At 38.4% G+C, this 12592-nt stretch overlaps 5 protein-coding genes across 5 annotated transcripts; 4 read left to right on the plus strand and 1 right to left on the minus strand.

Annotated features, from left to right (window-relative positions):
• The first annotated feature begins 27 nt into the window (after positions 1 to 27).
• Positions 28 to 1264, plus strand: LOC106436435 (cytochrome c-2). Its single transcript, XM_013877399.3, has 3 exons — positions 28 to 321; positions 465 to 598; positions 954 to 1264. Exons 1-3 carry the CDS (start codon positions 210 to 212, stop codon positions 1044 to 1046), a joined length of 339 nt encoding a protein of 112 aa, XP_013732853.1. The 5' UTR covers positions 28 to 209; the 3' UTR covers positions 1047 to 1264.
• A 1493-nt stretch (positions 1265 to 2757) lies between these two features.
• LOC106436446 (protein phosphatase methylesterase 1) lies at positions 2758 to 5503 on the minus strand. Its single transcript, XM_013877414.3, has 13 exons — positions 5247 to 5503; positions 5090 to 5174; positions 4920 to 4990; positions 4677 to 4791; positions 4527 to 4606; positions 4055 to 4139; positions 3888 to 3968; positions 3674 to 3768; positions 3537 to 3587; positions 3319 to 3399; positions 3165 to 3237; positions 3004 to 3081; positions 2758 to 2930 (listed from the first exon to the last, which is right to left on the minus strand). The coding sequence occupies exons 1-13, from the start codon at positions 5348 to 5350 to the stop codon at positions 2892 to 2894; spliced, it is 1038 nt and encodes a 345-aa protein (XP_013732868.1). The 5' UTR covers positions 5351 to 5503; the 3' UTR covers positions 2758 to 2891.
• Positions 5504 to 5662: 159 nt separating this feature from the next.
• On the plus strand, positions 5663 to 7033 carry LOC106436447 (phytolongin Phyl1.1-like). Its single transcript, XM_013877415.3, has one exon. It carries the CDS (start codon positions 6069 to 6071, stop codon positions 6840 to 6842), a length of 774 nt encoding a protein of 257 aa, XP_013732869.2. The 5' UTR covers positions 5663 to 6068; the 3' UTR covers positions 6843 to 7033.
• A 1137-nt stretch (positions 7034 to 8170) lies between these two features.
• On the plus strand, positions 8171 to 10907 carry LOC106436448 (light-mediated development protein DET1). Its single transcript, XM_013877416.3, has 10 exons — positions 8171 to 8375; positions 8445 to 9098; positions 9176 to 9358; positions 9537 to 9605; positions 9680 to 9736; positions 9844 to 9924; positions 10003 to 10164; positions 10253 to 10348; positions 10431 to 10530; positions 10617 to 10907. The coding sequence occupies exons 1-10, from the start codon at positions 8304 to 8306 to the stop codon at positions 10754 to 10756; spliced, it is 1614 nt and encodes a 537-aa protein (XP_013732870.2). The 5' UTR covers positions 8171 to 8303; the 3' UTR covers positions 10757 to 10907.
• Positions 10908 to 11643: 736 nt separating this feature from the next.
• On the plus strand, positions 11644 to 12520 carry LOC106436445 (22.0 kDa heat shock protein). Its single transcript, XM_013877413.3, has one exon. The coding sequence runs from the start codon at positions 11758 to 11760 to the stop codon at positions 12349 to 12351; it is 594 nt and encodes a 197-aa protein (XP_013732867.1). The 5' UTR covers positions 11644 to 11757; the 3' UTR covers positions 12352 to 12520.
• The last annotated feature ends 72 nt before the right edge of the window (positions 12521 to 12592 follow it).

Consider the following 12592-nt stretch of genomic DNA (forward strand, 5'->3'; position numbering starts at 1 on the left):
AGAAAAGGCCACGTGGATTCAAAGAAAAACGTATGGCCTGTGGCACGCTCACGCAGCCACCTCCTCTTTCTTCTCTTCCTAGAACCTTCTTTTATAACAATTCTCATTTTCACACAACGAAGAGCCATTAACAAAAAAAAAAAAGACAGGCTTGAAGAAACCATCAAAAAGGCACCGTTCTCTCTGACTTTTCCATTTTCGATCACAAAATGGCGTCGTTCGATGAAGCACCTCCCGGAAACCCAAAGGCAGGAGAAAAGATCTTCAGAACCAAGTGTGCGCAGTGCCACACCGTCGACAAAGGTGCCGGTCACAAACAAGGTCCGTTCTCTCTCTCTCTCCTTCTAATTCCCCGGGGAGATTGATGATTGTTTAGATCTAAGGTTCTTGTGTCTTGTTTGATTCATTTACGATTGTCTTGGTCCGGATCTACCTGATATGAGTTCTTGCGTTTGTTGAAACAGGACCAAACTTGAACGGGTTGTTTGGAAGGCAGTCTGGAACGACTCCAGGGTATTCTTACTCTGCTGCCAACAAGAACATGGCCGTCATGTGGGAGGAGAAGACTCTCTACGATTACTTGTTGAACCCCAAGAAGGTTCTTTTCTTCTTTCTTGATTGTTCATTAACTCCTTTAGTGGATTTATCCTTATGATAATTTTAGAGATTTGATCTGCTGCAATACCTATTTTGCTTTGTGCTACTTAGAGATTTAGCTCCATCATTTACATTCTCTTGTTGTAATCAATCCTGAATGTGTACCGTAAGCTGTGTTTGCAACATCTCAACAATGTTTCATTATTTGTATTGCCTTTTCAAGATTTTTGCATCATTATTCATATTTAGACTGAATCATATTCACAACAGAATGGTTTTGGTTTCATCCTGAGTCATCTCTTCATTTATGTGGATTGGTTGTTTCTTACTGAGCTGATTATGTTTGGTTGTTACAGTACATTCCTGGGACGAAAATGGTGTTTCCTGGATTGAAAAAGCCACAAGATCGTGCCGATCTCATCGCTTATTTGAAGGAAGGTACTGCGTAGACTGGGTTGCTCGGATATAAATGAAGCCTCTATTCTCCTTGCATTTTTTTTCTCACAGAAAAAATAAATCAGACCAAAAGTATTATGGTCGTGAACTGGTTATATGTTTTCTTTCTTTTCTTTGTTAATGAGGCGAGTTGCCTCTTATAGTCGAATATTCGTTTTTTTATGTGAAGACCAATCTCCACCACGAAATTTAATTACGAGATTTTATTCTACTTTCTTAATTTTGTAAGAAAGCAGAAACTGTTACGACGAAAATTGTTTGGTCTACGTGAAGAAATTTATATCAGCGTATAATGGTGATAAAATGTAAGGGCAATTGTCAATAATAGCACATTTTGAAGTTTATGTCTCAAAAATAGTACTAGAAGGAGAAAGTCACAAAAATGACATTCATTAAAGGATAAAATATTCATAATACCCTTGGTTTAAAATTAAATAAGCAAACAAAAATAAATAAAAATAAATAAAATAAAAATAAAAAAATGAAAAAAAGAAATTTTTTTTTTTATAGTTTCAGATTATATGTTTTCAGATTCGAAATTTTTATAATTTTTTTTTTCAAATTTTCTTTTTCAAATTTTTTTTTATTTTTTTTTCAATTTTTTTTTTTATAATTTAAAAATACTTTTTGAAACTGTTTTTAAAATTTTTATTTTTTATTTTAGAATTTATTTTTTATAAAATTTTAAACCCTAATTCCAAAACCCCACCCCTTAACTCTAAACCCTAAGGTTTGGATTAATTAACCCAAGGGGTATAAGTGTATATTATCTCTTTAATGAAACCTATTTTTGTGACTTTTAGCCTTGAGTGCTACTTTGGGAACAAAAACTTGGTTTAGTGCTATTTTAGTCTTTTTCTCTAAAATGTATGAACTCAATTGGTAAATTTTCATATAAATATATCAAAATAAATTGAAGTTAAATTTTTTTGAAGATAAAATATTATACACGAAAACAGTAAATGAAAATTTAAGAGTGTTTAGCACATGTAGTGATTTTACCAATATGTACGTTTTGTAAGAACATCTCCAACCCATTGCTATTTTCACCTCTATAATAGCATTTAGAGGTGAAATTACTTTAACCCACCTCTATTTCTTTCTCTATAATAGAAATATCTATTTTTTCCTCTATTTATAGATGAAGAAATAGCATTCCTCTATTTTTTACTATATATTTTAGAAATTGCTATTTTAGGGGAATACATTGGAGCATATCTCACCTCTATTATTGAGTTCCCCTATTTTAGAGGTAAAAATAGCAAAATACATTGGAGATGGTCTAAGCTATATCAAAACAGACGCTAAGAACATTATCTATAAATTTCTACAAATGAATCTCTATATATTGTTACACTAACATTTAAAGTAATCTAGTTATATACAGAACTTTCGGGTTATTTGGATACTCGGCTGGATCTTACCCGGACTCGATCCGAGCGATCCAAGCGAGTCTAAAACAAAAAATAAAAGCCAAAAAGGGTAAAATGATGGACACAGACCCGATCCAAACCATTTTTTCAAGTCAGTTTTTTTTTTTATCAACTTTTTTCAAGTCAGTTCCAGTTTGTTTTTTCAGGTAAACGGCTACCATGGTGTTATAGCTCTGTTTTCTTAACCAGACCGAAACAAGAGAATGATTTTATTAGTCTAAACAAATATTTTAGGTTTGTGTTGGGTCATTTAAAATGAATGATGGAAAAGTGTTGCAAGTGATTCTCTTTATTCTTTGTACTTTCGTTTTCGTCTAGTTTCTTGTAACACGAGCTAGAGTTGTTAATCGTTTTTATTCATAAGCCGAAAAGCAAAACAAGTGAAAACCATACGATGTCTCTGATTCAAGTCTTGGGCTGTGAAGGCTTCCACGTTCCTGGTATCTGTAGAAAAACGGATATTATCTTATGAGACTTCTAAAGACTAAACTTGCAAACAGAGACAGTACAGACAAACCTCAACACCATGAGGTCCGATTCTGTTACGTGATATGAAATTCACAACTAGATTTGCAAACTCCTCTGGTACATCTTCCTGCATTCATATACATCCACACAAATTCATTATCTCGAAAACAAAATATTCACACTTAAAGATTAGCCAATCGCGTTTGTTACCTGTATGGCATGTCCGGTGTGTTTGACCACAATCATCTGAAACTTTCCTTGCATTTGACCAATTGTGAGGGTCCTAGTCCAGTTTCTCAACATCGTTATTACAATGCGCCATATATTTTAAATAGACGTGAGCCAGAGTTTAACACGAATATACCGGTCCAATCTGTCAGTTCCAGCTAATAGCAAGAGTTTTGGAACAGGAGATGACAAGAACTTCTCTGAGAGACCTTCGTACCTGCAAGGCAACTAATATTGTTCATATACTCTCCGTCTTGATTAGTTTCTATGTGACAACATCTGTTGACTAGTGTCTTTGGGTTTAGAACTAATGTGCACTCAATGGTTTAAAACAAGGGGTAATGAGATTCATACCAGCCTTTCCAATATTGCTCTGTTTGCTCGAGACGTGTCCGGTAAGTGTAGCTGGAAAAAGGTTCACATTTCAACTCACTAGGAAGCAAATATGTGAATACCTCAAAATGGTGATGTTAGTAACAGATATAACTCACCAGTGTTTTGAATCATCATATTTGAGAGTTGTGGGGATGGAGACGCGAGCAGAATCAATGTTCCTTAATGACCCTCCTCTAACGCTGTACTCAATCTACATAAAGATTGTGCATTACTTTAGAGATGGCAGACCCAATAAAGCTTACTACAGCAAAGTGATTTGTTGTTTGCAGCTTATATATATATATAACCATGCGTTTCAAAGTTGCCTACTGCTTTTTGGATGCTGGGAAAATGTTGCATTCTGTTTGAAAGAATTTTCTGCATGTGAATCAAAGAGGCAACAGCAGTACCCTGCAACGAAAGTACTTTGGTCAGTCATCACACGAGAGTGCATACTAAATGAGAACCAGATCTGACTTTTGTATAAGAAACCAAACCTCAACAACATCCACTACGACAAGCCCAGCCAAGCTAGGCAATGCTTTGTTTGCAGCAACTTGCACAGCCACCGAACCTCCCATGCTGTATGTTGATAACATGAAACCAATTCATGGAAAATGGATTAAAAACTTTCGTTCTACAAGTTTCTGCATGCGTCTATCATTACAACCCTGTATAGAAGCGAGCCCAAAGATGTTTCATACTAAAGAATTGGATTCCATAACCATAGGTAATATGTCTTCATAGATTTACTATTACGTAATTATTGGACAGTTGATTATACCTAGTACAAGTAATAGCTCTATAAACATAATCCATCTAACACTAAGTGATAAATGTGCATATGCATTATCTTAAATGATGCACTAGGAAAGTATGGATGTAACCAGCCAATTTACATTTCAACACAGAGCTCAAGAACAACATACCGATATGACAAATAGATAGAAAAAATAAAAGAAAACAAACCTGTGACCAACTAGCACAATAGCTGGAGGAGAATCTCCATACAATTCCTTAATCACAGCCACAACATCTTTGCTCATTGTCTGCATGTCCACATCTAAATACATCAGTCTCACTTCTCAGAGATAAACTAATCGATTCAAAAAATCATACCTCGAGCGATAAGTCCAGTTCATCCTCTGAAACAGATTTACCGTGTCCTCTCAAGTCCATCGCAACCACACGTGCTTTCTCCTTGATCTTACTTGCCACTATAGAAAACGAGAGCCTGACAAAAAAAACACAAATGAAACTATTACAGTGTGTGTGCCTGTCTCTTTCAAACTCAAGAGCAACCAAGATTTAATCTTTAATAGACTTTCAACTGAAGGGCCCAATGTATCAAAAGTGGCTCACCCAGAGAAACCACCTCCATGGAGACAAAAGACAACAGGTCCTTCTGTTCCTGCCATATACACGTGAAATACCTATAATAGACACGTTTCATCAGAAACAGACAACCCAACAGAGAAAAAAAAAACTAAAAAAGATTTTTTTTTTCTCTGGAAACTTGAGATCAGTCTTACATCGTTGGATCCAGGGATTGACACGTCGTCTTCTTTGTCAAAGTAGCTTGTCCATTCTACAGGCGAATACTTCTCCGAAGAACTCCTGTAAATGCAAACAGTTCACTCAAGTCGAGATCACCAAATACAGGAGATGGAAAAGCGACTGGTGACTCACGTAGACGGAGGACGAAGAGGACGAGTGGCGAAGACGGACGCCGGAGCTGGTTCTTCGTCGGAGATATCCTCGCGAAGGGGATTCAAATCTGAAGAAGAATCCATCGCTGCAAGCTTCACCTCTGCGGTGGAATTTCACAAATGGATCAAAATCAAATTGAACTGATCTCCCAGATCTTTCAGTTTCCGTTCCCACTCTACAATTAGCTTTTCTCCAGTTCCTTTTTTTTATTTGTTTCTGTCACATTTCAATAGGAAGGTGACAAGGAAACTGTTATGGGCTTATCAAGCATGGGCCCACCAAGGCCCATTAGTTTTATGAAACGTGTGCAAAATGAGCAACGGGAAATGTCTTTCAGACCAAGGGGATGTAAGAGGAGGTCTTTGCAAAAGTAATTTAGGTAACAACAATTACCCACTATCCTTTCTCAAACTCTGCGAAGCGAATCTCCGAACATTATACGCAATTAAACTGGACACATCCCAAACTATTATTCTTTCTCTGTCTGTTTACGTTGTGGACCACGCACGTCCTCTTGATTGGTCCTCCGGTTCTGACTTTTTCCTTTTCCTTATTTCTTCGCGAAGACAAGACACATCCCAAAAAGCTCGAGCCGCTTTTGTTTCACATGACCCCTAACCCTAGAGAGTTGGGATGATAGATTTCATCCTCGATTTTGAATACATCGCCGAAGGATTCTGTTGGTACTTTCTCCTTCTCTTCGACTTCTTCTCCGACCTCCTCATCGCAATCTCCCTCTTCTTCTTTGCCCTAATCTCAGACCTCTCCTCTTTCCTCTTCTGTCTCAACTTGATTTCCTGAATGGGTTTAATCAAGAACACTGTTCACTACTGTTGCGTCTCCAGAGACAACCAGATTCTCTACGCTTACAACGGAGGAGATCAGAGCAACGAGAGTCTCGCGGGTCTGTGTCTGGAAAAGACTCCGCCTTTTCACGCTTGGTACTTCGAATCCATAGGTAAGAGGAGGTTTGGGTTTCTAACTGGAGATGGGTTTGTGTATTTCGCCATTGTTGATGAGGTTTTAGGGAAAGTCAGTGTTCTTAAGTTTCTTGAGCATTTGAGAGACGAGTTCAAGAAAGCTGCGAGGAAGAATTGTAGAGGAAGTTTCACTGCGGCTATTGGTTCTATCGATGTTGATGATGTTGTTTCCAAACTCATAGCTTCGCTTGAGCGTGTTGCTGCTGAGACTGCTAACAACGAGCTGAAGACCAGTAATAGTAATCTCGCTGAACAGGGCGAAGGTGTGAGTTCTACTAAAGCTCCGCTTTTGGGGAGGTCAAGCAAGCAGGAGAAGAAGAGAGGGAAAGATCATGTTGTCTCGGTTAGAGGCGCTGAGCTTGACGAACACAGGAACTCTAATGATAGAGCCGAGCGTTGTGAAGGTTCGTCTGCAGCAGAGACATCCTCGCAGAAGGAGTGTGTACCGAGAAGAGGACGTTCTGGTTCTAATAGCTTTGAATGGAAATGGCGGCGCCTAGTTCAGATTGTTCTTGCTATCGATGCTGCTATTTGCTTGACTCTGTTTTGTATCTGGTTGGCTATTTGTGAGGGTATCAAGTGCACACGTTCGTGATCGGAAAATAAAGTCCAAGTTGAATAGATTCTTTTACAGTCTTGTTAAGTACTATTGTTGAATGTATGTATGTGAGGACTAAGGCTCAAGTTCTACTTATGGCTAATGTGAATGCTTTACTCAATGCTTTGTACAGTTGCAACTATGTTATGGTAATGACCATCTTTATATGATTAAAACTGTTGGAGTAACGAGATCAATCATCTTCCAACTTGTACAGCCAGATTCAACTGACCAATTATAGCCATCTGCTAAGTTGTGATGTGTCAACGTGTAACAGAGAGTTCACATCAAAATCGTGAATCTTGGCACGTTACTAATAGCAACTTCAATTGAATATAGAATCAAACGTATATTTCATTCTGTTTTGGTATGTATTCAGTACTTGAAGGATGAGTATGGAAAGATACGATCATCATTGCATTCAAGTATTCAACGATAAGAGAGTTTATAATAAGATGAACCTTTTTTCATGCTTATAATTCCAATACTTACTATGATTCACGCCAAAATGGATACAGAGTGAATTAGAATGCATACCTTTAAGAGGCACATGTGTATTAAAGTAGTAATCGAAGTTATACCTTGAGGATTTAACTGAATGAGCTTATCTGCACAAGCCCACTGAACCAAAGGAAGACCATGAGTCTTCATGGCCAACAAGGCTGTGTCATTTGCAAACCAAACTACAATTAACATTAGCACCTCTGATTTTTCACAATTTGTCAACATAGAGAAACAAACATATAGATCATGCCTACCTGAAGGAATGGCTATATCCAAAAATATGTTGATTGAACTTGAACCGAACCAAAAACTGAATTGCTATATGAATATATGAAATACCATTTATATATATCAGTTCTCATTAATTCTGAAATAACCAAATATCTGAAAATACTATTTAGCAACTGAATATTTTTATCCATAAAAACCAAATTACTTTTAATATTCTATCTAAAATATTCAAAAACTAAATGAATAATCTAACATTTTAATCTAAAAGTCCCAAAAACTACCGGATCTCTTTTCCAAATTTCCTAAATTATTAAACCAAACTGAATCAAACCCAAACTTTTAACAGAGGCTTGATCTATGTTTTATCAACTGAATCAAACAGAAGCTGGCCTAAATTGAAAATACCCGAGCACTGCTTATATCCGAACGCTCAGACTTATGTCAGAGTGTCACACATATCGAATGCTGATCAGTTGCATCTCCCTTGAGTACCTTTTGAGCTTTTGCTCCCGCATCAGAAAATATACTGTAAATACCATGGGCAAGCCTACAACAATCAGCCCATTTTAAAGACCAATAGAAAGCCCATACTTTACTTTAGTAGATCAAGAAATATTAAAATAAATAAAAATCGTGAGAAGATATATCCATCTCACATCGTCTCCTCCAACACCGATCCACCAGTTACCAGTAAAACCACATAACTAAAAAGCTTTTCGTGGAATGTTCTCAAGCGGTAACGTCACGTCGAGGGTTTTCGAACGTCAGATTCGCTCATCTCCTCCCGGCGCTTCCGTCAGTCAAACCTCTCTCTCTCTATCTCACTCTAGAGTAATCTAACTTTTCTGTTAATCTCATCTTCAGGTGAATCGAGCTAGAAAATTCTACGAGAACCTCGTCCCAAGCCACACTCTCTACGATGTCGAGTGCCCCGATCACTGCTTCCGCAAATTCACCGAAGACGGACTCTTCCTCATCAGCTTCAGCCGCAACCACCAAGAGCTCGTCGTCTACCGCCCCTCCTGGCTCACCTACACCTCCGTCTCCGACGACACGCTCCCTCCCCTCCCCCGCCGCGCCTCCCGCTTCGACAGCTTCTTCACCCAGCTCTACTCCGTCAACCTCGCCTCCGCTAACGAGCTCATCTGCAAAGACTTCTTCCTCTACTTCCCCTCCCAGCGATTCGGCCTCTTCGCCACCTCCACCGCTCAGATCCACGACTCCGCTCCCTCCCCCGGCGCCGTTCCCGGCGTTCCTTCGATCGATAAGATCACCTTCGTGTTGCTTCGATTGGACGATGGCGTGGTGTTGGACGAGAGGGTGTTTGTTCACGACTTCGTTAATTTGGCTTATAACATGGGCGTTTTCATGTACGATGACCTTCTCGCGATTCTTTCGTTGCGGTATCAGAAGATTCATCTTCTTCAGATTAGGGACTCGGGTCATTTAGTTGATGCTCGTGCCATTGGATACTTTTGTCGTGAGGACGATGAGCTTTTCCTCAATTCTAACTCTCAGGTTAAGCATAAGTTACGTACTGTCTCCTTTCTCAATTAAAAGAAATTGAGATTGAGATTGTTTAGGTTTTGGTGTAGGCTATGATGATGACGACGACTCAAGATAAGAACAAGCAGCAGAACAGGGAAGATGATGGGGATAATGGGTTAAACCATACCCAACTAAATGCTGATAATAATTCGTTTCTTAGTGGCATCAAGCAACGGCTACTTTCCTTCATCTTCAGAGAGATTTGGAATGAAGAGTCGGATAACACAGTGGTTTGTTGCTCTTGAGATGCTCTTTGTTCAACGAATAGTGTTTCTGTATTTTCAGTTACTTATTCCTAATGGAGGTTTAAGGTTCTTTGGGACTTAGTTGATGTACCATTATCTACCTTTATCAGTCAACTGCATGTTGGATTGAACTGATCGAAGAGACACGTTTTGATTTTGGCAGAGAGTTCAAAGCCTGAAGAAGAAGTTCTATTTCCATTTCCAGGATTATGTGGACTTGATTATCTGGAAGGTAATTATATGTTCATGTTACACACCATTTCACGAAGAAAAGCGACTAACTTTGTGGCTATTCTTGGTGCTCAGGTTCAGTTCTTGGATCGACATCACCTCTTGATCAAATTTGGCAGTGTAGATGGTGGGGTGAGCTCTCTGTAACACAGATTTTATGTTGAATTGAACTGATCTTGACTGTTTTAAGAGTTGACAATTCGACTGAATAGATTTGTGGTGTTGATGGATAATCTCAGGTAGGAAGAAATGCTGATCATCTTCCAGCTTTCTTCGCGGTCTATAATATGGAAACAACTGACATTGTAGCATTCTATCAGGTAAATGGATGTGATTTTGTAATTTGTGGAAAATTGCTATTTCTTATAAATTGACTTAGGACACTGATCTATATGCAGAACTCAGCAGAAGATCTTTACCAGCTATTTGAGCAGTTCAGTGATCACTTTACCGTATCAAGTAGTTCGCCGTTCATGAACTTTGTAACCTCGCATTCTAATAGTGTCCACGCTCTCGAACAACTAAAGTACTTGAAGAACAAATCAAACAGTTTTTCTCAGGTTAGAACATCTTTGGATCATCTTTTTTTTTTTTAAGTTCATTTATTTTGACGTAAGAGAGTTGAATTTAATTCAATTTTCTACACAGTTTGTGAAGAAGATGTTGGTCTCTTTGCCTTTCAGTTGTCAGTCACAGAGTCCTTCCCCATACTTCGACCAATCTCTCTTCCGGTTTGATGAAAAGGTAACCAAATAAACCTTTACTCTTTTTCAATATCAAAATTGGAATCATAGCCGGTTAACTTAATTTTCGGATTTTGTTACAGTTAATATCCGCAGCAGATAGGCATAGGCAATCCTCAGACAACCCAATCAAGTTTATATCTCGAAGGAAACCGGAAACGTTGAAATTCAAGATAAAACCAGGTTAGTTTAGTTGTTTAGATATTGAGATAACTTCAACCGAACCAAAAACGAACATGATCGTAACTATTGTCTATGAAATGCGACAGGACCAGAGTGTGGAAGTGCAGATGGTCGGAGCAAAAAGATATGTTCATTCCTCTTCCATCCACATTTACCACTTGCCATTTCTATTCAACAAACACTTTTCATGCCTCCTTCTGTGGTCAATATCCATTTTCGGCGATGATACTCTTTTTGTTTCCATCATGTTGTGTAATCTATTGTTTGTAAAAGAAAAAAAAAACTGAAAACACATGTTTGTATCTAATCAAAAAAGAAGAAGAAACATATATACATTGTTGCGATGGAATAATAAATAAGTGGAATTTTGACCGATATTTGTAATAATTAAATAGTTTTTTATGGTTCTTTGGGTTGATTTCTGGTACGGGGTGAGCATGAAACTCACGTCAAACCAAAAACACATAGACCTCTCGAATTCAGATTTCAGCAATTTATAATGCAAGTGATCAGCTTAGACTAACTTTGTGGGTGGAATTTAAATCAGTAATGTTCTGCTACCAAAACCCCCGTGACAAGATTTTTCGGTAGCTTGCGTACTACTTGCTTACATTTGACACATAAATTGACAGACAAAACAACGAGTTTCTCTTAGCACACGACCATGGCTAGCCAAAATAATGAGAGGACCACATTATGCAAAACAAGTATTTTGGGATACAGTTAATAGCCATAGGCAATCACATGAAGTGTGTGTGTAGTGTGTTATATCAGAAGCTCACTCTCCCTATCACTTTCCCATGCATCAGCCAAAGCTCGACATCAACATTCTTATATCTGGATTGATCAAAAACATTAATATAAATGGGCCACTTAAAAGTAGGCCTGCGTAGAAACCATTGTTATGGCCCCCTCCAGTCTTTCTTTCCATAGTTGTTAGTATTTAAATGAAGTGTCTGGAACATGAGAGAAGACCCTCAAAGGCACAACACAACACCCAAGCAACGTGTAATACCATAATTAGTGACAAAGTCCATGGCCAAAAAAACTAGAAGAATCCAAATTTCTCTACAAAAATCTATCTACCACCAGGTCTTTCAAGAACCTACTGCACTCTTTATATACGAGAGAACTGAGGATCACCATCATTGAGAACAACAAGCAAGCAATCTAAAGCGAAGATAAAAGAAAGCCTACCACTTTGGTTTCCGCCTTATACAAACCACGATGAAGCACTTGCCTTACTTCCCTCTGTTAAGCCTCTTCGTAGGAGCTCTGATACTTGGAAACACCAAACCAAGTGAAGGGTCTCTGTCTTCCGCAATAGACACTCCGGGAAGCTTGCTATCCGATCTCTGGCTAGACAGGTTTCCTGATCCGTTCAAGATTTTGGAGAGAATCCCACTAGAACTCGAGAGGGACCAGAGCGTGGCTCTGTCTCCAGCTAGAGTTGACTGGAAAGAAACAGCAGAAGGACATGAGATCATGCTGGATGTGCCTGGTCTAAAGAAGGATGAAGTGAAGATAGAGGTGGAGGAGAATCGAGTCCTTTCAGTCAGTGGAGAGAGGAAAAGAGAGGAAGAGAAGAAAGGAGATCAGTGGCATAGAGTTGAGAGATCATATGGAAAGTTCTGGAGACAGTTCAAGCTACCTGATAATGTTGATATGGAATCTGTCAAGGCCAAGCTTGAGAATGGTGTTCTCACTATTAACCTCACAAAGCTGGCTCCTGAAAAGGTCAAGGGTCCTAGAGTTGTTAACATTGCAGCTGAAGAAGACCAAACCGCAAAGATCAGCTCCTCTGAATCCAAAGAGCTGTGATTGAATAATCTATCTATCTTCTACCTTTGAGTGTGAAGTGTTCTACAAATCCAATAACTTGAGTTTCATATCGTGTGAGATAAATGGGATGTAATCTTGTAACATATCTACCAAAAGCTTTGTAAGCTCTTTTTATATATGCAATAAAATATTCAAGTTTTTAAAAAAATATCCAAGTTTTTTAGTATTCCAAAATTGTTCTGTCAAAAGAACAGCATGAGAACAGTGATCTAAAATCAAT

This window comes from Brassica napus, chromosome A3 (genome assembly GCF_020379485.1).
Source record: "Brassica napus cultivar Da-Ae chromosome A3, Da-Ae, whole genome shotgun sequence".
In the NCBI taxonomy this organism is placed as follows: Eukaryota; Viridiplantae; Streptophyta; class Magnoliopsida; order Brassicales; family Brassicaceae; genus Brassica; species Brassica napus.

Excerpts from the sequence above, each read along its gene's own strand:
- LOC106436435 (XM_013877399.3), top strand. The coding sequence starts at position 210 with ATGGCGTCGTTCGATGAAGCACCTCCCGGAAACCCAAAGGCAGGAGAA. Across the intron at positions 322-464 it reads AGGTGCCGGTCACAAACAAG|GACCAAACTTGAACGGGTTG; the intron begins GTCCGTTCTCTC and ends TTGTTGAAACAG. Across the intron at positions 599-953 it reads ACTTGTTGAACCCCAAGAAG|TACATTCCTGGGACGAAAAT; the intron begins GTTCTTTTCTTC and ends TGGTTGTTACAG.
- LOC106436446 (XM_013877414.3), bottom strand. The coding sequence starts at position 5,350 with ATGGATTCTTCTTCAGATTTGAATCCCCTTCGCGAGGATATCTCCGAC. Across the intron at positions 4,991-5,089 it reads CAATCCCTGGATCCAACGAT|GTATTTCACGTGTATATGGC; the intron begins GTAAGACTGATC and ends TGTCTATTATAG. Across the intron at positions 3,588-3,673 it reads TATGATGATTCAAAACACTG|CTACACTTACCGGACACGTC; the intron begins GTGAGTTATATC and ends ACCTTTTTCCAG.
- LOC106436447 (XM_013877415.3), top strand. The coding sequence starts at position 6,069 with ATGGGTTTAATCAAGAACACTGTTCACTACTGTTGCGTCTCCAGAGAC.
- LOC106436448 (XM_013877416.3), top strand. The coding sequence starts at position 8,304 with ATGTTCTCAAGCGGTAACGTCACGTCGAGGGTTTTCGAACGTCAGATT. Across the intron at positions 8,376-8,444 it reads CATCTCCTCCCGGCGCTTCC|GTGAATCGAGCTAGAAAATT; the intron begins GTCAGTCAAACC and ends TCTCATCTTCAG. Across the intron at positions 10,165-10,252 it reads AATCAAACAGTTTTTCTCAG|TTTGTGAAGAAGATGTTGGT; the intron begins GTTAGAACATCT and ends TTTTCTACACAG.
- LOC106436445 (XM_013877413.3), top strand. The coding sequence starts at position 11,758 with ATGAAGCACTTGCCTTACTTCCCTCTGTTAAGCCTCTTCGTAGGAGCT.